General features: G+C 33.4%; 1 protein-coding gene across 2 annotated transcripts in view; it reads left to right on the plus strand.

Moving 5' to 3' along the window:
* NPSR1 (neuropeptide S receptor 1) overlaps positions 1–25518 on the plus strand; it is a 194482-nt gene that overhangs the window by 128076 nt on the left and 40888 nt on the right. The window contains exon 5 of one of the 2 annotated variants that reach the window (XM_003788578.1): positions 24096–24189. The exons of the other annotated variant lie outside the window; for it this stretch is intronic. Coding sequence (XP_003788626.1) covers positions 24096–24189 — 94 coding nt within the window. The remainder of the gene's footprint in view (positions 1–24095; positions 24190–25518) is intronic. 2 annotated transcript variants of the gene reach the window in all.

Here is a 25518-nt window from a genome sequence, read left to right on the forward strand (position 1 = left end):
AAGGAGCTTTGGCTCTTTGTAAGAGCTGTGACACTTACATCCTGCCCTACAAGGAGGTTTGGCTCATTGTAAGAGCTGTGACACTATAAAATCTATCTTATCCTGTTCTGCAAGGTTTGGCTCTTTGTAAGAGCTGTAATCATACCTCTGTAAATAAAACCTAACTTACTGTCCATCCTGTGGTCCATCGATTCATTCATCGAATCATCAAGACCAAGAGCCTGGAAATCCAAAGTCAAAAATCTGGTATCACAACCAAAACAAGAAATTTGTCAAAGAGATTTAAATTATTTAAAAAACCAGTTAGAAATCGAAAGCTTGAAAAATATAATAAATAAAATGAAAAAATGCAATAGTCTCAAAAGCTGAATTGATGAAGTAGAAAAAAATCTGTGAATGCTACAATGGGTTATTTGAAAACATACACTCAGAGGAAAACAAAGAAAAAATAATAAAAGTGAGGAACATTTGTGGGATTTATAAGACACTATCAGCACAAATGTTCAAGTTGTAAAAAGACAAAAAGAAGAAAGATTATTAAAGGAATAACAGCAGAAAACGTCACAAATCTGGGAAAAGGTATAATTATCCATGTATAGGAAGCTCAAAGATACCCAATCAGATTCAACATAAACAACACAATAAATAATAAGGCTAGCAAAAAACACAAACAACACAATAAATAAGACTAGCAAAAAAATTCTTAGCCTAAAACATGCAGACCAGAGAAGAAGAATATACTTAAAGTGCTGAAGAAAGAACTGCAAACAAAAAAAAAATTTACCCAACATAATTGTTCTGCAGGAATGAAGGACAAAGAATTTCCCAGACAAACAAAAGCTGAGGGAGTTCATCACAACTAGACTTGTTTTTTCAAAATGTTAAAGAGAGTTCTTCAAGCTGAATAAAAAACAAATAACAACAACAAAAAATGCTAATAAGAATATGAAGACATATAAAAGTATAACACTCACTGGTAAAAAGTAAGTCAAATTCAAAATACTCTAATACTATAGTGGTGATGTATAAATTGTACAAGCTACAATATAGGCATATCTCAAAGAAATTATGGGTTTGGTTATAAAAACCAAACCACAATAAAGTGAATGTCACAATACATCTAGTCATACAATATTTTTATTTTTCCAGTACGTGTAATAGTTATGTTACACTGATCTATTATGTGCAACAACTTTAAGTCTAAAATATATATATGTGTGTGTGTATTAATTTTAAAATACCTAATTGCTAAAAATCTCTAACAATCTTCTTAGCCTATAACAAATTGTAACATTTTTGCTGGTGAAAAGTCTTGCCTTAATGTTGGTGGCTGCTAAATGATCAGGGTGGTGAGTGCTGAAGTTTGAGATTATGTGGAAATGTCCTAAAGTAAAACCAAAGTGAAATTTGCTTTATCAATTGACAATTTTTCACTTGAAAAAATTGTCTATAGCACGCATTGCTGTTTGATAACATTTGACCCACAACAGAATCTCTTTCAAAAGTCTACTTAATTCTCTCAAATCTTGCTACTATTTTATTAACCGGGTTTATATAATATTCATAATTCTTTGTTGTCATTTTAAAAATGTTTATATCATCTTCACCAGAAATAGATTACATCTCAAGAAACCCCTTTCTTTGCCCACCCATAAAAAGCAACACTCCACCCATTTAAGTTTTATCATGAAATTGCAGCAATTCAGTCACAACTACAGGCTACTCTTCTCATTCCAGTTCTCTCTGCTGAATCTGCAGTTACTTCTTCCACTGGAGTCTTAAACCTCTCAAAGTCATTGATTAGGATTGGAATCGGCTTCGCCTAAACTCCTGTTCTGTTGATATTTGGCACAACTCTTATGAACCATGAATGCTCTTAATGGCATTAAGTGAATTCTTTCCAGGTTTTCAGTTGATTTGCTCAGATCTATAAAAGATCCACTATCCATGGCAGCTATAGCCATATGAAACATATTTCTTAAATAATAAAATTTGAAAATCAAAATTACTCTTTGAACCATGGGATATAGAATGGACACTGTGTTAGCGGGCATGAAAACAATATTAATCACCTTGTTAATCTCTATCAAAGTTCTTGAGTAATTAGATGCATTGTCAATGAGTAGTAATATATGCATTTTTTTTCTTTTTTTAAATTAAATCATAGCTGTGTACTTTAATACTGTCATGGGGTACAGTGTGCTATTTTTATATACAATTTGAAATATTTTCATCAAACTGATTAACATAGCCTTCATGTCCTTTTCTTAGTTATTGTGTTAAGATATTTATATTCTTCATTTAGAAAGATTCACATGTACCCTTATAAGATGCACCATAGGTATGATCCCATCAATCACCCTCCCTCCACCCATCCTCCCCGCTTCCTTCCCTTTCCTCTCCCCTTCCCCATATTCTTGGGCTATAATTGGGTTATAGCTTTCCTATGAAAGCTGTAAATTAGTTTCATAGTAGGGCTGAGTACATTGGGTACTTTTTCTTCCATTCTTGAGATACTTTGCTAAAAAGAATATTTTCCAGGAAAATAGGAAAGCTATAACCCAATTATAGCCCAAGAATATGGGGAAAGGGGAGAAGGAGGGGAGAGGAGAATTGGTGGAGGGAAGATGATTGGTGGGATCGTGCCTATGGTTCATCTTATAAGGGTACATGTGAATCTTTCTAAATGAAGAATATAAATGTCTTAACACAATAACTAAGAAAATGACATGAAGGCTATGTTAACCAGTTTGATGAAAATATTTCAAATTGTATATAAAAATAGCACACTGTACCCCATGACTGTATCAATGTACAAAGCTATGATTTAATTTAAAAAAAGAAGTAAGAAATTAATGCATACCATTAGAGAAAACCATCTACTTCCCAGAAAAGATAGTAAGAGTAGAAGAAAGGAAAAATTCATCTACACAGTAGCCCAAATGTAATAATCATCAAAATGTAGACTTAGGATATATGTAATTGAAAGTGAAAAGATGGAAAAAATATCTATGCAAGTGTAAATGTAAACCAAAAGAGATTGGGACAGATATAGAATGGACTTCAAATTAAAAATGTAAAACAAGGCAAAAAATGTCAGTGAATAAGGGCAAAGGAATTATTTCATCAGGAAGAATTATAAGTTTAAATATATATATTGAGTTATGTATATATACATATATGTTCACCTAAACATATAAAACAAATATGAATATATCTGAAGAAAGAAATAGCCTATAATAAAATAATAGGATTTCAAAAATCGCACTTCCAACAATGGACAGATCATCTAGACAGAAAATCAATAAGGAAACATCGGATTTAAGCTGTAATTTAGAACAAATGGACTTAATAGATACATATAGAAAATTTCATCTAAAGCCAACAGAATACACCTTCTTTTTGAGCGAACATTTTTCAGTATAGATCATATGTTAAACCATAAAACAAGTCATAAAAAGTTTGAGATCAAATATATCAAGTATCTTTTTCAAAAACAATGATATGAAGCTATAAAAGTAATAATAATAAGTAATCAGAAGAATTTCAAAATTTCACAAGCAGGTGGAAATTAAATAGCATTCTCCTGAGCAACTAATGGGTTAAAGAAAAAATTGAAAGCAAAATTTTAAAATAGCTTGAGACCAGTGAAAGGGGAAACACATCACAATGAAATGTATGAGATGCAGCAAAAGCAGTTCTAAGAGGGTTTATATGATAAACATTTATTCTACGTCAAAAAAGAGAAAAATTTAAAATAAATAACTTAAAGTTATAATTCAAGTAACTAGAGAAAGAAAAAACTAAGCCCAAAGTTAGTAGAAGGAAGAAAAAATAAAGATTAGAGATGTAATTAAAGAAATAAAGACTAGAAAAACAAAAGAAATGATCAGTAAAATGAAGAGCTGTGGTATTTTTGAAAAGATAAAAATGGAAAATCTTTAGATAGACTAAGGATAAAAGAGAGAAGCGTCAAAGAAGTGAAAGTAGAAATAAAAGACAAGACATTACAGCTAATACCACAGACATAGAAAGGATCACAAGTGGCTAGTATGAACAATTACATGTCAAAAAATTGGAAAACCTAGAGAAAACAGATAAATTCCTAGACATACACAACCTAAAAAGACTGAATCTTGAAGAAAAAGAAAATTTCAATAGACCAATGCTAAGGCTATTAAAGTAGTAAAACAAACAACAACAAAAAATAACTTTAGAAAAAAGACCAGGACTAGATGAGGCTTCACTGCTAAATTCTACCAACTATTTAGAGAAGAGCTAATACAAGTCCTTCTCAAACTCCTCCGAAAATGGAAAGGTGAGAGTGTACTTTCGTGTTTATTTTTCATGGCCATCATCACTGTGATGCCAAAATCAGACACGGATATCTTAAGAAAAGAAAATTACAGTCCAATATCCCCAATGAACATAGGTATAAAAAATTCTCAATAAAATGCTAGCTAACCTATTTCAAGAGCATATTTAAAGGATCATACACCATGATCACATGGGAATTATCCCTAGGATGTAAGTATAATTTAATTTATACGTATCAATGAATATGATACACCACATTAATGAAATGAAAAATAAAAATCCTATGATCAGCTCATGACAAACTTCAACATTGACTCATGAGAAATATGCTTAATAAATAGGTATAGGAAGAAAAAAACACAACAATAGGAAGGTCATATATGAAAAGTCCACAGTGAACTTTATACTCAACAATGAAAACCTGAAAACATTCTCCTAAGATTAGGAACAAGATAAAGATACTCTTCCTATTTCTATTCAAGATACTACTGAGACTTCTAGGAACAAAGATAAAGCAAGAAAAAAAATGACATTCAAATTAAAAAAATAAGTTAAATTTTCTTTTTGAAGATGACCCAATATTTACAAATAACAAAATATTAAAGACTACTAAAAATCTGTTAGAACTAACAAATGAATTCACTAGTTGCAACATACAAAATTGGAAATACATTCTGTTTTCATGGAGAGGAAAATATAATACTGTTAAATGACTATAAATCAAAATAATCTACAGATTTGATGAATTCCCTATAAAAATCCTTTTAACATGCTTTGGAGAAATTCACAAGGTATCATAAAATCCAAAGAATTGCCATTGTGACCTTGAGAAAAATTAAAGCTGGAGAAATCACACTTCCTGATTTCAAAAATATATTATGAAGCTACAGTTACTAAAACAGTATGGTACTTTCATAAAGACAAACCTATATATCAATGAAACAGAATAGAGAATGTGGAAATAATTTTATGCATGTACAGTTTGGGGGTTTTTGTTTGTTTTGTTTTGTTTTGTTTTGTTTTGTTTTTCAATGTTGCCAAAAGCATACATTGGGGAAGGGATGGTCTGTTTAACAAATGATACTGGGAAAACTGAGTATGCAAAAGAGTGAAATCAGACCCTTGACTTATACCATACACAAAAATCAAGTCAAAATGAATTAAAGACTAAAATGTAAAACCTGAAATATAAAAATCTTAGATAACAACCTAGGATAACTATTCCCGGACATTGTTCTTGGCAATGATTTCTTGACCAAATGATCAATCAACAAAATCAAAAATAGAAAAGTAAGACAATATCAAACTAAAAAGGCTTTTATGCAGAAAATAAAACAACAAACTAAGTGAAAAGGCCACCTGTGTAATGGAAGTAAATATTTGCAAACTATATAAGTGATAAAGAATTAAATCCAAAATATATTAGAAACATCTACACTCAATAACAAAGAAAAAAAAATTTTTTAATGGGAAAGCCATGAATACACACTTCTCCAAAGAAGACATACAAATATCTACCAGGTATATGAAAAAATGTTCAATATCACTAATCATTAGGAAAATACAAAGCAAAACCAAAGTGTGTTATCACCTCATAAATATGAGGTGTATGATAGCAAGATAATAGCAGGTGTTGACAAGAATGGGGAAAAAAAGGAAACCCTTACACACTTTGTAAAAATATATATAAGTTTCTCAAAAAAAAAAATGGAATCACCCTATAATCTGGCAATCTTACTTCTGGATATTCATCTAAAATAATTTAAGTCAGGGTATTGAAAAAAATTATGCACTCTTATGCTGATTGTAGCATTATTCACAGTAGTGAAGATACAGAACTGGCGCAAATGTTCATCAACACATACATTGATATAGAAAATTGGTATATATATTCAGGGGAATATTATTAATCTTTAAATAGAAGGAAAGCCACATGTAATTTCCAACAACATATATGAATCTGGATGATGTTATGCTAAGTGAAATAAGCCAGTCACGTCATGAAAGAAAAAATATTTTATGATTCTACCTATATATTGTATCTAAAGTAGTCAAATTTATAAAAGCATAAATATTGTCATCAGAAGATAGATGGAGGAGTAAATGGGGAGTTGTGGCTCAATGGGAATAAAATTTGAGTTATGGAAGAACTCTGTAATTTTTAGAGATCTGCTATGGAAGAACTCTGTAATTTAATATGATGGCAACAATTAATAATACAATATGATACACTAAAAAAAAAATCTGTTACAAAAGTTGATCTCATGTTAAATGTCCTACCGTAAAATTAAGAATAAACGCAAAGCAACCCAAGACTTTCAGAGACGATGGATATGTTTATTACCTTGAGTGTGGTGATGGTATCACAAATGTAGGCCTATGTCCAAATTTATCAAACTGCAAACATTAAATATGCAGTTTTTTAACATAAGGAAACCTAAATAAAGTTATTGAAATATATATATACATCCATAAATAAGTGAATTTAATTTTTTAAAAAAGAAATGAAATAAGAAACATCACTGTATATCCCACAAATTTTGAAAGCTAACTAAGGAGGAAGAGGAGACCATTTAACTCTCCCAGCAAAACAAAATTTTCTCAGTCATCCACAGACAAAAGTCCTTTTGTGAGAGCTTTGGGATTCAGGTAGATTTTGGAATCCTAGTGGAACCCAAGAGCCAAGAGGTCTCCAGACCTTGGAGAGTTCAGATTTAAATCCAAGTGGCTGACTTGCAAAGTGTGCTTCTAGGTTTAACCCCAGAAACAACCCCATTCCCCAGGGCTACAGCCCTGTATACCCTTGAACCTGCAACCAAAACTGCCAAGGGGTCCAAGAATAGTCACACACACCAGTGCCTCAGAGGAGAGCATTGCCTACCCTCCTTCCCAGTTGAGGAACTATCTTCTTTATCTGGGACACTAGGGCAGGTTCACTGACCTCCCTCCAATAGCAGAGCCTGAAAGGGACAAGCTCAGCCCCCACCTTCTTGCTGCAGTCAGAGAACTGTCCCACATGTGCAGAAAGTTTCTAAAAAGCATGCAAAAACAAAACCAGACTGCAAAGACTGAAGCAAATACCTTATTCTTAAATGTATATACATTGATGTATGTCCACAAGACAAGCATCAGAAAGAAGCAGGGAAATGTGACATCATCAAAGGGAAAAAGTAAGGGGCCAATGACTGATTCTGGAGCAATAAAGATAACATCAGATAAGGAATTAAAAATAGCTGTTTTTAAGGAAATTTAACAAACATCCATAGAACACAGGGAAATGAATCAGAAAATTTTTTCAGAAATTTAGCCAAGAGATGAAAATTTAAAAAAACAGAAATTCTAGAGTTGAAAAATGCAATGAATCAAATAAAAAATGCAATATAAAGTGTCAGCAGCAAGATTGATCAAGCGAAAGAATGTGCAAACTTGACAGGTTATTTAAAAATATGCCAAAATATGCCATCAGAAAAGACAAAAGAATTACAAGGAATAAAATAAATAAAGCTTAAGAATGCATGGAATAACATCAAAAGAAGAAACGTACACATTATTAGAGTTTAAGAAAAAGTTTAGAGAGAAAAGGCGGTAGAAAGGTTATTTTAAAAATAATCACAAAATACTTTCTAGACCTGGACAAAGATACAAATATCCAGGTACAGGAAGGTTAAAGGTCATCAGCAAGATTTAATCAAAATAATATCCACAAGTTATATTATAATATATTCAATTTTTTACAGGTCAAAGACAAAGAAAGGATACTGAACGCAGCAAAAGAAAAGAAGCAAATAACATGTAAGGGACTTCCCATATGCAGAGCAACAGACTTCTCAGGAAAAACTTCCCAGCCAAGAGAGCATGAAATGATATATTCAAAGTGAAAAAAATAAAAACAAAAGCAAAACTTTCAATTAATAATATTATATCCAGGCTCGGCACCTGTGGCTCAAGCAGCTAGGGCGCCAGCCACATACACCTGAGCAGTGGGTTTAAATCCAGCCTGGGCTGGCCAAAGAACAATGATGGCTACAACCGAAAAATAGCCAGGCGTTGTGGCAGGCACCTGTAATCCCAGCTACTAGGGAGGTGGAGGCAGGAGAATCGCTTGAGCCCAGGAGTTAGAGGTTGCTGTGAGCTGTGATGCCATGCCCAGGAGTTGGAGGTTGCTGTGAGCTGTGATGCCATGCCCAGGAGTTGGAGGTTGCTGTGAGCTGTGATGCCACAGCACTCTGCCCAGGGTGACAGCTTGAGGCTCTGCCTAAAAAAAAAAAAAAATAATAATCATATATATCCAATAAAGCTGCCCTTCAGAAATGAAGGAGAGATAAAGACTTTCTCATATTAGCAAAAGGCGATGGAGTTCATCACCAATAGTCCTGCTTTATAAGAAATGCTAAAGAGGGGTTATCAAGCCCCCCTAAAATGCTAATGAGTCACACAAAAACATTTAAATGTATAAAACTTTTTGGTAAATGTAAATATACAGTCTAATTCAGAATCCTTTAATAATATAACGGTAGGGTGCAAACCACTCATATCCTTATGAAGAGTAAAAGACAAAAGCATATAAAATAATAACTATAACAATTCATTAAGGGATATAAAATATAAAGTGATATAAATTCTGACATCAAGTCAAAATGGGGGAAGTGTAGTTAAAGTGCAGATTTTTTAATGTTATTAAAGTTGTTATCTATTTAAAATAGAATTGTAAATGAAAAAAGAGACATTATATCTAATACCACAGAAGTACAATGATCATAAGAGAATATTATAAATAGTCACAACCCCAACAAATTGAATAACCTAAAGAAATGGATACATTTATGGATACATATAACTTATAAGTACTAAATTATAAATAGAGAATATGAACAGACCAACAATGAGTAAAAAGATTGAATCAATAACAAAAAGTCTCCCTGACTTTTTACAAGGACCTGATGACTTTACCACTATATTCTACCAAATATTTAAAGAAGAACTAATACCAACTCTTCTAAAACTGTTTCAAAAATTTGAAGGAAAACGAATGCTTATAAACTTATTCTATTAATGCCAGCAGTATCCTGATCTCAAATTAGACGGGGACACACACAAAAGAAAACTATAACTCAACATCCACGATTAACATCAAAAATTCTCAACAAACGGCAGTGCCTGTGGCTCAAAAGGGTAGGGTGTTGATCCCATATGCTGGAGGTGGCAGGTTCAAACTCAACCCTGGCCAAAAATGGCAAAAAAAAAAAAAAGTTCTCAACAAAATACTGGTGAACTTAATTCAACAGTTTATTAAAAATATCATTCACTATGACCAGATGGTATTCAATGCTGGAAGGCAAGGATAGTTCAGCATATGTAAATAAGTAAACAAGATACATTACATTAAGCGAATGTAAAACAAAAACTATATGACCATTTCTACATATACAGAAAATACCTTTGACAAGGCCAAAATCCCTTTCTGATTAAAAAAAAAAATTTCCAACAAATTAGGTGTAGAAGGAATGCATCTCAACATAATAAAGGTCATATATGCCAAACCCATGGCTAACATCATAATGAATGAGAAAAACTTGAAAGCTTTTCCTTTAAGATCTTGAACAAGACCAGGTTGCCCACTTTGACCGTATATATTCAATATAGTGGATACTGAAGACCTTATTAGGCAAGAGAAAGAAATGCAAGGTATCAAAATTGAAAATTTCTATTTGCAGATAACATGATTTTTACATATAAAAATGCCTAAATTCTTCCCCAAAAAACTGTTAGAACAAATAATGAATTTAGTAAAACTGCAGGATACAAAGTCAACATGCAAAAATCAGTAGTATTTCTATATGATAATATTATATCATTTAAAATATAAATCAAGAAAACAATCCTGTTTATAGTAGCTATGAAAAATTAAAATATTTAGGATAAATTTAACCAAGCAGGTAAAAGTTCTCCACAATAAAAACTATAAAACACTGATGAAAGAAACTGAAGAAGACACAAATAAATGGAAAGATATCTCATGTTCTTGGATTGAGAAAATTAATTTTGCTAAGATGTGCATTCTACCTAAAGTAATCTACAGAGTCAATACAATCCCTATGAAATCTCCATGAAATTCTTCATAAATATAGAAAAAAATCAATTCTAAGCTTCACATGGAACCACAAAAAGTCCTAAATAGCATTAAAAAATCTTAAAAAAACAAACAAAAAAAACCCAACAAGGCTGAAGGCATCATACTACCTTGACTTCAAATATATATGGCAAAGCTATAGTAACTAAAATGACATGATACTGGCATAAAAACTAAAAGATCAATGGAACAGAATAGAAAGCCCAGAATATATCAATACATTTATTGTCAACTGAATGTTGAGAAAGATGCTTAGAATGCACAGTGGGGAAAAGATAGTCTTTTCAATAAATAGTTTGAGAAAAATACCACAGAAATACAAAGGATCACAAAAGACTACTTGAATAGTTATAACCCCAACAAATTGAATAACCTAGAAGAAATGGGTAAATTTCTGGTCACATATAACATACAAAGACTAAATTATAAATAAATAGATAATCAGAATCTGAACAGAACAATAATGAGTAAAAAGATTGAATCCATAATAAAAAATCTCCCATCAAAGAAAAACAAGGACCTGATGACTTCATTGCTGTATTCTACACATACAGAAAAGTGAAATTAAACCATTATCTCTCACTAGATACAAAAATCAATGCAAAATGGGTAGATATTTAAATTTAAGATCTGAAAATATGAAACTACTAGAAGAAAACATAGAAGAAAAATTTCATTATCTTAATCTTAATGAAGATATTTTTGGATAAACTTCAAAACCTCATGCAACAAAAGCAAAAATAGACCATTTGGATTACACGCAACACAAAAACTTCTGTGCAGCAAAATAAACAATCAGCACAGTGAAGATAGAACTTACCATTGGGAGAGTATATTTGCAAATTACGCATTTGGCAAGTGGTTAATATTCAGAATATATAAAAATTCAAACAATTCAACAGTAAAGAAAAAAATAACCCGATCAAAAAATGGGCAAAAGATCTTAATAGATTTATCCGAAGATCTAAAAATGAACAAAAGATACATTAAAAAACACTCAACATCAGTAGTCATCAGGGAAATGCATATCAAAACCACAATGAGATGTGCCCTCAGAGCTGTTAACATGGCTACTATAGAAAAGACAAAATATAAAAAGATTGATGAATTTGTGGATGAAAAGTAACCTTACACACTTTGGGTGGGAAAGCAAACTAGAATATGCACTGCAGAAAACAGTATAGATGTTCTTCAAAAAATTAAAAATAGAACTACTATATGATCCAGCCATCCCACCTCTGTGTATCTATACAAGGGAAATGAAATCAGTTTGTTGAAGAGACATCTGCATTCCCATGTTTATTGCAGCACTATTCCTAATAACCAAGTTATGGAATCTGCTTAAGTGTTCACCAATGAGTAAATGTATAAATTATGGCATATATGTGGGGGGGGCGGGGGGCAAGAATACTGTTCTGTCGTGAAAAAGAAGAAAATCCTGTCATTTGCAACAACATGGATAAACATCATGTTAAGTGAAATAAGCAAGGCACAGAAAAACAAATACCACATGATATCATTCATATGTGGATGCTTTAAAAGTTGATCTCGCAGTTGAGAATAGAACAGTGATAATGGACCCCGGGGTGGGTAATATGGAATGAGAATGAGTACAGTGCTACAGCTAGATAGAAGAAATAATTTCCTGTGTTGTATTGCCCCAGTCAGGTGAATATAATTAACATCAATGTAGTACATATTTCAACATAGCCAGAAGAACAAACTTTAAGCATTTTCATTGCAAAGAAATTACAAATATTTAAGGTGATGTGTATATTTATTACCCTGATTTTACCGTTATACAATATATGCACATATCAAAATATCACATTTTCCCCATAAACATGTATAATTATTGAATCAGAAATAGATAAAACTTTTTTTAAAAGGTTAATAAAGAATCTTATTAACAATTTTATACCAACAACTTTGATAATCTAGTTAAATGGTCTAATTCCTTGAAAGATACAATCCACTAAAACTCGTACAAGAAGAAATAGGCAATTTGCATAGTCTTACATTTATTAAAGAAATTAATTATTGAATAAATTATCAACAAATTTGCACAATAGAAAGCACCAGACCCAGGTGGATTCACTGGTATATTTTACCAAACATTTAGGAAGAAATTGTATCAATTCTCTATAATCACTTTCAGGATATGGCAGAGGCAATACTTCTATCAGTCATTCTATCAGGCCATGACTACCCTAATACCAAAATCAAAGATATTGCCATAAAAGTTCAGACCAATGTCTCTCACGAACATGGATGCAAAAATTCTGAACAAATATTAGCAAGTCAATACAACCATTTAGAAAAATAATTATACATCATGACCAAGTAGGATTTATCCCAAGGATACATGTCTCTTTTAACATTCTACATCAATTAATGCAATGCATTACATCAAAAGACTAAAAAAGAAAAATACCAATAGATGAGGAAAAGCACTTAACTAAATCTGACAGCCATTCATTGTTTTAAAAAACTCTTCAGCAAACTAGGAATAGAAGGTAACATATACTAACCTTAATAAATATGGGTAACATCTGCAAAACAATCTACATCTAACATCATGTTCAGTGGTAATAAACTAGGAGCCTTCTTGCTAAGATTAGGAATCAGGCAAAAATCCCCCTCACACTCCTTTTCAACACCATACCATAAGTTCTAGCTAATTCAATTACAGTAAATAAATAAATAAAAGATACACTCTTTGAGAAGGAACATAAAGAAACTGTCTTTGTTCGCAGATGACACACTATCTATGTAGAAAATTCAAAATAAGTGGCCAAATATAACCCTTCCAGAACTAATGAGCAATTATAGCAAGATTGCAGAATATAAGGTTAGCATACAAAGTCCATTACTATTCTATGTACTAGCAATAAACAAGTGGATTTTGAAATGAAAAAACAATAGCATCTACATCAGCACTCAAAAAAATGAAATATTTATAAATCTACTAAAATATGCCTATGATCAATATGCAGAAAACCATAAAACTTGAATGAAAGTAATCAAAGAACAAAATAAATGGAGAGTTATTCCTTTTATGCATAAGACAACTTAATAGACTCAACATGTCAGGTCTTCCCAACTTGATCTATAGATGAAACACTATCGCAAACAAAATCTCAACAAGTTATTTTGTGGGTATCACTAAACTGATGCTAAAGTTCATGTGAAAAGGCAAATGACCCAGAAGGGCAATATAACATTGAAGGAGAATAAATTTGGAGGACTGATACTACTTGACCTCAAGATTTACTATAAAGCTACATGAATTAAGGCAGCATAGTCCCAATGAAATAATAGACAAATAGATCAACAGAACAGAATTGCAGGCCAGAAATAGACCCACAATATAACCTTTTACAAAGAAGCAAAATTTATACAGTGGAGAAAAGATCATCTTTTTAGCAAATGACACTGAAACAAGAAGAGATCCACATGTATAATAATTACTCTAGAAAAAATTCTTATACCTTTCACAAAACAAACTAAATATGTATCATAGACATAAATATAAAATGCAAACCTATGAAACTCCTAGACAATAACATAGGTGGAAAGCCTAGCTGACCTTGAGTAAGGTGATCATTTCTGGATACAAACTCAAAGTCATGATTCACAAAGGGAAGAATTGATAAGCTGAACTTCATTAAAATTAAAATTTCTATACTTCAAAAAAGATACTTTCAAGAGAATGAGAAGACAAACCCAGACTTGGAGAAAATATTTGCAAAAGAACTGATAAAGAACTGTACCAATTCAAAATATATAAAGAACTCTTAAAACTCAAGGATAAGAAAATGAATAAACATTCTGATCTAGGATTGAAGGGAAGGTCTACTTTTAGTTCCCTCAGTGTTCTCCAGACATCTTCACAAAAGGAATGTATTAGTTTGCATTCCCATTAGCAGTGCAGAAGTGTTCCCTTCTCTCCACATCTATGTCAACTGTAGTTTTGGAATTTTGTGATGTGGGCTACTCTTACTGGAGTTAGATATCTCAAAGTAGTTTTGATTTGCATTTCTCTGATAATTAAAGATGAACATTTTTTCACATGTCTGTAGACCATTATATTGCAAATAATTGGGTTGTTTATTAGTGTTACCCAGAAAATATGTTGCCTGTATTTCTGTTCAATGGCAGATTTACATATTTAGAATTATTTATTTTTTTCTAAGCTTCATTAAGGTAACATTTACAAGTAAAAATGGTATATTTTGAAAAAAAAAAAGAAAAGAAAATGAAAAGCCTGATTAAAAACGGTCAAAAGAACAGACACCTTACCAAAGAAGAAAGAGAGAAGATAAATAAACAAGCATATGAAATGGTGTTCAACATCATATATTATTAGAGAACTGAAATTAAAACAAAAGTAAGATAATACTGCACCCCTATTAGAACAGCCAAAATCTAAACCACTAACAACACCAAGTGCTGTTGAGAAGATAGAGCAACAGGAACTTTCATTCATTGCCTATACAAATGCAAAATGGTACAACCATTTTGGAAGACAATTTAGTGGTTTATTCTAAAACTTTACTCTTGCCATATAATCCAGCAATTTTGTTCCTTGGTATAAACCCAAATGAGTTAAAAATGTATGTCCACCAAAAAACCTGCATACTAATATTTATAACAGCTTTATTCCCACACATATTTGCCAAAGCTTGGACACAACAAAGATGTCCTTCAGTAGGTGAATGGAGAAATAAACTGTGGCACATCCATAAATAGAGTATTATTCAGTGTAAAAAAAATGAGTTAACAAGGTTGTTTAAAGCCTACATGTCTCATGTAAAAACATGGAGGAACTTAAAATTCAAATTACTAAGTAAAAGTGCTAATCTGAGAAGCTACATATTGAAGATTCCCAACTATGTGACACTCAGGAAAAGGCAAAACTATGGAGACATTAAAAGAATCAGTAGCTTCCAGACTTTAAGGTGGTTGGGAGGAGAAATGAGTAGACAGATGACAGAGGATTTAGGGTGCAGTGGGACTGCTGCTTTGATACTATAACAGCAGATACATGTCATTACACATTTGTCAAAATATAATATATAACACCAAGCGTGAATCCTAATATAAACTATGGACTTTGGGTGATAATGATACGTCAGCATATATTCATAGATTATAACAAATATACCCCTCTATTGTGGGAGCTTTATAGTGAGGGAGGCTCCTTGTGGGGTGGGGGTATGGGGACTTATGGGAAATCTCTATATCTTCTGTTTAATTTGGTCATTAATATAAGACTGCTCTAAGAATAAATTGTGTTTTTCAAAAATGGAATATAATTCCCAAGAACTATTAGACAATTACATAAAGTGTAACACACCTGCAATAGAAATACCAGAAGACGAAGGAAAGGGGCAGAATAAGTATTTGAAATAATAACGGATGAAAGTTTTCTAAAGTTAATGACAGACACCAGTCCATTCACTGAGTGAACATCACAGAAAGATAAAGGCAAAAAAGACAAACACATCCCTAGGCATATCATATTCAAACTGCAAAAAACCAAAGACAAAGATAAAATCTTGATAGAAATTGGAGGGAAAACTTCTTACAAAACACAGTAATAAGAATTTCTTTTAACTTCTTGTCAGAAATCAAGCATGAAGAGAGTGGAGTAAAATATCTAAAGTATGAAACGATCAAAAACCACACCAGCCTAGAATTCTGTAGCAAGGGAAATTATTCTTCAAAAGTGAAGAAGGAATAAAGACTTCCTCAAACACAAACTAAGGGAATTTGTCATAATGAAACTTGCCTTGCAAGAAATGTTTTTAAAAATATGTTCAACAGAAGAGGAAAATGATAAAGATGTAAAATCATCTTTCAATGATAAAGTAAGGAAGAGCATTACAGAAAGAATAAATAAAGATAAAATAATATTTCTTATTTTTCTTATTCTTAGTTGACCTATAGATAGCTGCTTAGTGTAATAACAGTAATAGTGTAATAGTGTAATAACAATAATGTGTTGATAATTATAGATAAGTGAAATGAATGTCAGCAATGTTAAGGGGAATAAAAAGAGAGGTACAGTTGATCTAAACAGTGATCGGTTGAAGCAAACTGAACTATTAATCAAATTGATCTAACTGACATTTATGAAAATACTTCAGCCACCCGTACTAAAATATATACACCTATCAAATTTATGTGAGGCATTCACCAAGAGAAAAAACAAATTGGGCCATAAACCACACTTTAACAATGTAAAGAAATCACACAAATTATACTCTCAGACTGCATAGGCTGAAATTAAAATCAGTAACAGAAGAATCGCTGGAAAATTCCAAGCTATTAGAGATCAAGCAACATACTTCCAAGTAACACATGCATCAACAAAGATAGCTTCTAAAATTTTGCAATAAATGAAAATATAGCATCATAATTTGTGAAAAGCAGTGAAAGCAGTGCTTTGAGGGAAAATAATAGTTTTGAATGCATGTATTAAAAAGGAGAAATACATAAAATCAATGATATAATCTTACACCTTAGGGAATTGGGGAAAGAAAAGCATAAACCTAAAACATGCACAATAAAAGAAATAACAATTAGAGCAAAGTAATTAAATTGAAGTAGATTTCAAATGTTCTCACCACAAAAAGTATGTGAGTTAATGGATAAGTAAATTAGCTTTATTTAGCCATTCCACATGTATTAAAACAGCATGTTGTACACCATAAATATATACAATTTTACTTGTTAATTTTAAAAATTAGTTAAAAGTGGAAAAAGAAATTAATTAATTAAAAATAATAATTCAATGGTGAAAAATAATGAAACCAAAATTTGTTTCTTTGGAAAGATAGTTGATAAATTTCTAGCCAAGCTAATCCAGAAAAGAACAGGAAAGACACAAATTACTAATATCAGAAATTAAAAATAAGTCTTTACTACTGATCCTATGAACATTAAAAGAATAATAAACAGATATTATAAACAATTCTATGCTCACAGTTTGATGATTTAGGTAAAATAGACCAATTTCTTGAGTGAAACAAACTGCAAAAATTCACATAGATAAACTAAATAGACCTTTACCTAATAAATGAACTGAATTAATAATAAACAATCTTCCAAGAAAGAAAGCATAAAGCCCAGTTGGATGACTAAAGAATTCTAACAAACATTTAAGAAAGAAATCTTAACATTTCCCTGTAATTATTTCTAGAAAATAGAAGAAAAGAAAATACTTCCCAATTCATTCAAAGAGGACAGCTTTGCCCTGGTACCAAAATCAAAGACATTAAAAGAAACTTCAGAACTCATGAACTTAATGAAAAAATCCTCAACAAATACTAACAAATTAAATTTTTGTATGAGCATCCAATAATGGATAAAAAGAATTATATACCATGGCCAAGTGGGAGTTATTCCAGGCATGAACACCTGGTTAAATATTTTAAAATTAATTAATGTGATATATCACATAAACTAGGTTAAAAAAAGATACAATTATATCAATAGATGTATAAAAAATATTTAACAAAATTCAACATTTATTTATGACAAACTATAAATAGAGAGGAGCTTCCTTGACTTAATTAATAACATTAAGAAAACCACAGCTAATTTAATGTTGAAAAATTAAGCACTTTTCTCCTAAGACTAGAGATAAGACAAAGATGCTGTCTCTCACACCAGCCCTATTCAATATCCCACTGTATGTCCTACCTAATTTAATAAGACAAGAAAAGGAAATAAGAGGTTTATAGATTTGAAAAGATGAAATTAAAATGTCTTTACATAGACACGATTGTCTATGTCAAAATCTGAAGGAAGAAACAAAAAACCAACAAAAACAAAACAGAAAATCAACTCTGCACCTAGTAGGCAAAATACCCTACTAGGGTATTCTGCAAATAGCAACATTGCAGAATATAAGTCAGTTTTCCAGCAATGAACAGTTTGAACTTGAAATTAAAAACACAATGTCATTTATGTGAACACCAAGAAAATGAAAATGTAGGTTACATCTAATATAAGATTATATAAGATCTTATTGTATATAAGATCTACTGAAGAAAACTACAAAACTCTGATGGAAGAACAGAGAAATATTCCAAGTTCATGATAGGAAGACTCAGTATCTTAAGAGGTTTATGCTATCCAAAATTATCTACAAATCCAACACAATCCTAAACAAAATCTCAGCAAGTTATTTTATGGGCTTAAACAATTTCTAAGGTTGGTATGGAAAGACACAGAATAGCCAATACAATTTTGAAGAAGAACAATAAATTAAAGGACTGACACTACTTGATTTTAAGATTTACTGTCACACTACAAAATCAACCCAGCATGATATTAGCACAGTAATTGACAAATCTGTCCATGAAACAGAAGAGAGAGGCCGTGCTGAGTGATGGCTCATGCCTGTAATCCTAGCAATTTGAGAGGCCAAGACAGGAGACCAGTCTGAGTAACATAGTCAGACGCCATCTCTATAAAAACTAGAAAAATTAGCCAGATATGGTGACATGCACCTGTAGTCCCAGCCATTTACGAGGCTGAGGTAAAAGGATTGTTTGAGCCCGGGAGTTTAAGGTTGCGCTTAAATGATGATGCCACTGTACTCTAACCAGGGCAGCACACAAAACCCTATCTCAAAAAACAAAACATAACAAACAAACAAAAACAATAAAAATAGAAGAAATAAACATGCACAAAGATAGTTAACAAATCTTTGACAAAAGAAAAAAGGCATAGAGAGATACCCCTTTCAAGAAATAGTGCTTGGAGTGATTGAAAAGACACATGCAAAATTTTAAAAAATATGTGTTAACACAGACCTCACACCTTTCACAAAATAAACTCAGTATGGCTAATAGATATAAATGTAATGCTCAAGCCTACAAAACTAGTAGAAGATAATGTAAGAGGATTTCTAGAGGACCTTTGGTTTGTCAGTAAGTTTTTAAACACAACGCCAAGAACACAATCCATGGGGGGAAAATGAAATCTTTGACTTTATAAAAATTTAAAACTTCTTGTGAAAAATACCGTTTAAGAGCATGAAAAGAAAACCCACAGAGAGAGAGAATACTTACAAAATACATATTCCATGAAGGAGTTGTCTCCAAAATATGCAAAGAACTATTAAAACTCAACAATAAGAAAACAACCTACTCAAAAAATGGGCAAAAGATCTGAACAGACACCTCACCAAGAAGATGGGAAACAGCATGTGAAAAGAAGCTCATCATATTCCGTTAGAGAATTACAAATTAAAACAATAAGCTACCTCTACACACACTAGATAATGACTAATATTTTTTTAAAAACCTAACAATACAAATGGCTAGTGAGAATGTGTATTAACAGGAACTCTCATTCATTACTAGTGGGAATTCAAAATGGTAGTCACTTGGAAGATAATCTGGTAGTTGCTTACAAAGGTAAGCACTGTTTTACCATATCATCAACCATTGTAGTCCTAAGTATTTACTCAGCTGAGTTGACACTTACATCCACACAAGAAGGTTTATAGCAGCCTTATTCGTAATCACTAAAACCTGGAAGCAACCAAGATCTTCCTCAAAAGCCGAACAAATACATAAATGGCGGTGCATCCAGACTGTGGGATATTATTCAGTGGTAAAATGAGCAATCAAGCCACCGAAAGACATGGAGGAATCTTAAATGCACATGTCTAAGTGAAAGAAGCCGGACTGAAAAGGCTACCTACCAGATGATTCCAACTACTATATTACCTTCTCAAAAAGGCAAAAGTAGGGAACAGTAAAAAATCAGCAGTTGTCCCAGATTTGGAGGAAGAACAAGCTGAATGGACAAAGCACAAGGGATTTTTAAGACTGGAGTTCTTCTGTCTGATTCTGTACTGACGGATTCATGACATTATGCAGGTGTCAAAACCCATAGAACTGTACAGCACAAAGGGCGAGCCTGAGTATAAACAAGGGATTGTAGTTAATAACCATGTTGTCTATCAACTCTAACAAGTGTACCACGCTAACGTGAGCTGGTAACAATGGGAGAAAGCGAGGGAGTGGGAGAGGGCCCATATGGAAACTCTGTAATAGCTGCAAATTTTTTTGTAAACATGAAATTGTTCTGAAGAATAAAGTCTATTTTTTTCCAGTCAGTCCAGGGATCCTCCTTTATATGAACACAATCTGGCATTTTTCTAAGTAAAATTTCTCTGTTTCCAACATTTGAATCTCACTTCTCTGTGCAAGATTTTCTTTAGTTTTTTTATTTCCTAGGTCATTTCTGTCAGAATTAAGGGGTGGGGTAGTGAGAATTCAGACATATGTCCTCGAGCTGCCATCTGTTCTCCGAATGGTATCCCATATGTTGTTGATGTGTGGAGTTTTCATTGTTGACATTTATGAATTGACTATAATTGTACTTTGATTTCCTTCTTGACTCGAGTTAATTATGAGGGTTTTTAAATCTCCAAGTGGTATTTTTTTAAATGTTACTAATTTCAGCTTCATTGCTCATTGTTTTAAATATGCAGATTGCTTAAATCCTACTTTTTGGAACTATTGAGGGCTTGTGAGGGTTTTTTCTTAGCAGTTTAGTATATTACCAATTATTCAAACATTGCGTAGATATTTAACAGCAATGTATGTCATTCTTACATTACAAAGGTTAATTTTTCTATCTATATATTTGGTGCTTTTTTCTCTGTAAGGTTTTGAACATTTTTATTATATATATTGTTATATGTAAGTTTATGCACTTTCTATTGCCAGTCTGTATTGTATGTTTTATCAGTATAAATAATCCTTTATCACATGTAATGTTATTTGCCTTAAATTTATTGTGACAAACAGAGTTTGGTGGTTGTCTCAGTCACCTGATTTTAATCTTACTATGTTAAGTTTGTCTTGCTTTCTTTTTTTCTTTTCATTTCGTTATTAAATAAATAATATTAGGCTGAAAAATATTAGACTGAAAAAAAGGGTGCTCAAATTAGCCACATGCTGATCCCTGCAAGTTTTGTATGTTACCTAAAAATGGCAAAGATTAACTTTGTAGATATGATTAAGTTAAGGATCTTGAAATGGGGAGATTATCCAGAGTTATTCCTGTGAGTTCTAAATACAGTGGTAAGGAGGCAGAAGGAGATTTGACTCACAGAGAAGGGGTGAAGGCATCAGAACCACTGGTGTCCAATTCCAAGCCAAGGAATGCTGGCAGCCACTTGAAGCTGGAAGACGCAAGGGACGGATTCTCCTGTGGAGTTTCTAGAGAAATGTTGGCCCTGCCAACACCTTGATTTGGGTCCAGGAGAACTGCTTTTGTACTTCAGTCTCTAGAGCTATGGGAGAATAAATTTAAGTTATTTGAAGCCACCAAGTTTATAGTAATTTTTTTACAGTATCGATAGGAAGCTGATACACTAATTTTCTTAATTTTTACTTTATTATATCATAGCTTCCCTTTAATTTTGGATTTAACATATCTCTATCAGAGCAAAAACAAAAGAGATAACTAAAATGTCTACGTGGAAATTCAACATAATTTGTCTCCTTTTACATATTCTCCCTCCTTATGCAACTCCCTAGATTTCTTTACTGAAAGTTCTCTATTTATATTTGTAATTGTTTTGTGAACAGTTTTTTTCTAATTTCATTGCTTACTATAATTGTTATTATTCTATCTGCTTTTCTCTTCTTGAGTTCTTAATTTTGAAACAATTCTTAATCATATGAGTATTTCCTCAAGGAGGATTTTTAGGACAAGTATGCAATGTTATATTTTTTTCTTTCTTTCTTTTTTGAGACACAGTCTCACTATGTCACCCTCAGTAGAGTGAGTGGTGTCTTAGCTCACAGCAACCTCTAACTCTTGGGCTTAAGCGATTCTCTTGCCTCAGCCTCCCAAGTAGCTGGGACTACAGGCACCTGCCACAGTGCCTGGCTATTTTTTGGTTGTAGTTGTCGTTGTTGTTTGGCAAGCCTGGGCTAGGTTCAAACCTGCCAGCTCTGGTGTATGTGGCCAGTGCCCTAGCCTCTGAGCTACAGGCACTGAGCCTATTTTTTTCTTCTTATATTTCTAAGAAAATTGTTCTATACCTTGGCACAGAAATGATATTTACAAAGTTCTTGGATCACAATTTTTCTTTTAAAACTCCGAACATGTTTTTATACTGTTTCCTGGCATCTTTGTGGAGAAGAGGCATGATAATTTGAGATGCATTTCTTTTAGTTAACCTTTAATTTTGTACCCTGTGAAGATGTTTAATCTCTGAAATCAAATACTCTTTCTGACTGTGTCTCAAAGTCAGTTTCTTTTTATCAATGTTGCCTGTTCCTCTAGCCACCCTATTTTGTGAGTCTTCCTCCCGCTCCAGATTCTGACCTGTGTCAGCTCCTTACTCACAACTCACTGCCGACGTCCCAGTTTCTGCTGACCTTCTCACCGTGACCTTCCACCCCAAAAGGCTCTGCCATTAGGGTCTCAATGGCATCCTTCTCAATGCCGTCTCCTCTACTCTATGTAACCAGCCTTAATAATTCTGAATTCATGGATGACACACAGAATGGCCAGTTTTCTCTAGGGAGATAATTATCTGATTTTTTTCTTACTAAAAAAAAGCTTAGCCATCTATTTTCTCTTTCTCCATTAATCACCTTTTTAACAAGAGGAGGATTTCTAAAAAAATAACAAAGAAAAACAGTGTTGATCATTAGACCCGCTGATACTTGGGTGTTAGTGTCTGAGCCACAGAAGGAACCAAAAGGTACAAATTCAGAATGAAGGTGATTTTGAAGGAGAAAATCAAACACTCACCCTTAGACTTCAGCCCTTCAAGTTATTCTTGGGCACCCTCTGGACTTAATCCTAAGGGTTACAGAGAAAAGCTGTAGTTGGACTAAATGAGGCTCTGAGTTATCCCAAAAATTTTTTAGCAGGAGCATCCTTTCAGAGATATTTCATTTAATTACATTATAAAAATGCTCCTCTTAGAAGAGATACTAGCTTCTTATATCCCAATAGCCTTTTTCTGCTAAGGATGCAGATATAATAGTACCACACAGAAGATAACAATGGGTGTGACTAAATTTATTAAAAGAAAGTATGGAAAGGAGAGAGAGCAGATGCAGGGGGTGAAGCTGGTGAAGTGGATGTGGACGTGGAGCTCTCTCATGGTGTCAGCCCTGATGATGATAAATGATCCAAAACAGCACACGGGCTCCCTGAAACCGGAACCTTCCATCATCTCTCAACAACTCACACTGGCAAAAGGCAAATGAACTTTTGTTTCTAATTATTCTGGAATGTCAATTGTGACAGAGAAAATTAGTTTAGCTTTAAAAGTCAATTACAAACAAATGTACCATGCAAATGTCAAGAAGGACTGATCCTGAAATATGGAGTTTCCAAGAGCCACATGAATGAGTCACCAAGAAAAGGGCTAGAAGGATTCCACCCGTTGCGGCTAGCAACGCAAATCCCAGCACCAAGGGTCAAAATTTGCCTCCCGCATGGAGACACAGATATTTTCCTCCCTCACCCAAATCTCATCCCTACCTTGGTTCAATTCCAAGCTTTCTAAATAGTACCAAATGTTACTCTTTCCGCTCTGTGTGCTCTCCCATCTCTATGCAGTCACGTACCTCTTCTCTTCTGTCTTTAGGTTGTGCTGCTCTATGCCTCTACCTACGTCCTGGTGTCCCTCAGCATAGATAGATACCATGCCATCGTCTACCCCATGAAGTTCCCGCAAGGAGGTGAGCTGGCGTAAGGGGTTATTTTGTAAGGAGTCCCCCATGAGCAAGGGTGGGATTGTTTTCACTAATTATCTCACTTATATTTTACTCTTCATAATAGTTCTCTTTCTCCCTCTTTCCTCTCTCCCTCCTTCCCTCTTTGTTCTCTTCCTTTATATCTTTCCCTACTTCATGGGTATGATTTTCCAAAATCATGTAGAAAGAAAACTTGGGGCAGGGTGTGATGTTTCATGCTTACAACTCCAGCCCTCTGGGAGGCTGAGGCAGGATGATTGTTTAAAATCAGGATTTCGAGATCAACCTGGGCAAAACAGAGAAATTCCTGTCTCTGCAAAACATTAAAAAAAAAAAATGGTGGGCATAGTCTGTAATCTTAGCTACTAGGGAGGCTGAGGCAGGGGGATCACTTCAGCCTGAGAGTTTGAAGTTGAAGTGAACTCTGATCATGCACTCTAGCCTGGGTGACAGAATGAGACTCTGTCAAAAGAAAGAAAGAGAGACAAAAAGAGAGAAACAAAGCCAGACTTGGTGCCTAGGAAAATGTTGATTGTTTCCACAGATGGCCCAGGGTCCTTAAAGAAAGTGTATTGCTGGATTTACTTTGCTGAAACCACACAGCCTCTGACACACAGCCCACCCTCCCACCCCCCAAGCAATGCTGCAGTGGTGCAGAAGTCTTAAGAGCATTTCCTGAGTAGGCCATGTAAGTGCCCAGAGCAGGAGAGGACTCTGGGAGACTGACAGAGTTCTGAAGCACAGACAACATGGGGGTAAATCACAGTATGTCTTCTTCCTACTACCACACTCCCCCATTCCAGACAGGAGGTCTCTCTTCCAAGTAGGGGTCTTAGTGGGGGTGCTGGGTTGGAAGAAATAGAGTAGGGCCCTGGTAATCAACAATGCCCTAGAAGGATGACTGGTTCCTACTCAGGAGAGAAGCTGCCCATTGCTCCACTCACAGGCAGAGCACACTGGCCTTCCTGCACCCTGCAACCAAGAAGCCAGTGTCTGGGGACCCCCCACTACCATTCCTCAAGCAACTGTGAAATCTGATAAAGAACCAACCCAACAGGAAATCTTGACGACAAAGATGAGGTGCTATCAATATCATTAAAAATGTGACAAAATCCAAACTGTGAAAATTGATAATGCATCCAAAAGACCATTCCACAGAATGTGCACCTAAAATAGCAAATTTCATAGACCAAGAAGAAATCTAAAATAAATGTCATTAAGGTTGCAAAGAGCTGCTAGGAGATAGAGAGCTATGGTAATATTTCCTATTGACAGGGGTGTAAATTGGAAGAGATATTTTGAATGGCAAGTTAA

The sequence above is a fragment of the Otolemur garnettii genome, unplaced genomic scaffold, assembly GCF_000181295.1.
Source record: "Otolemur garnettii isolate 467f Iridium unplaced genomic scaffold, OtoGar3 scaffold00028, whole genome shotgun sequence".
NCBI lineage: Eukaryota > Metazoa > Chordata > Mammalia > Primates > Galagidae > Otolemur > Otolemur garnettii.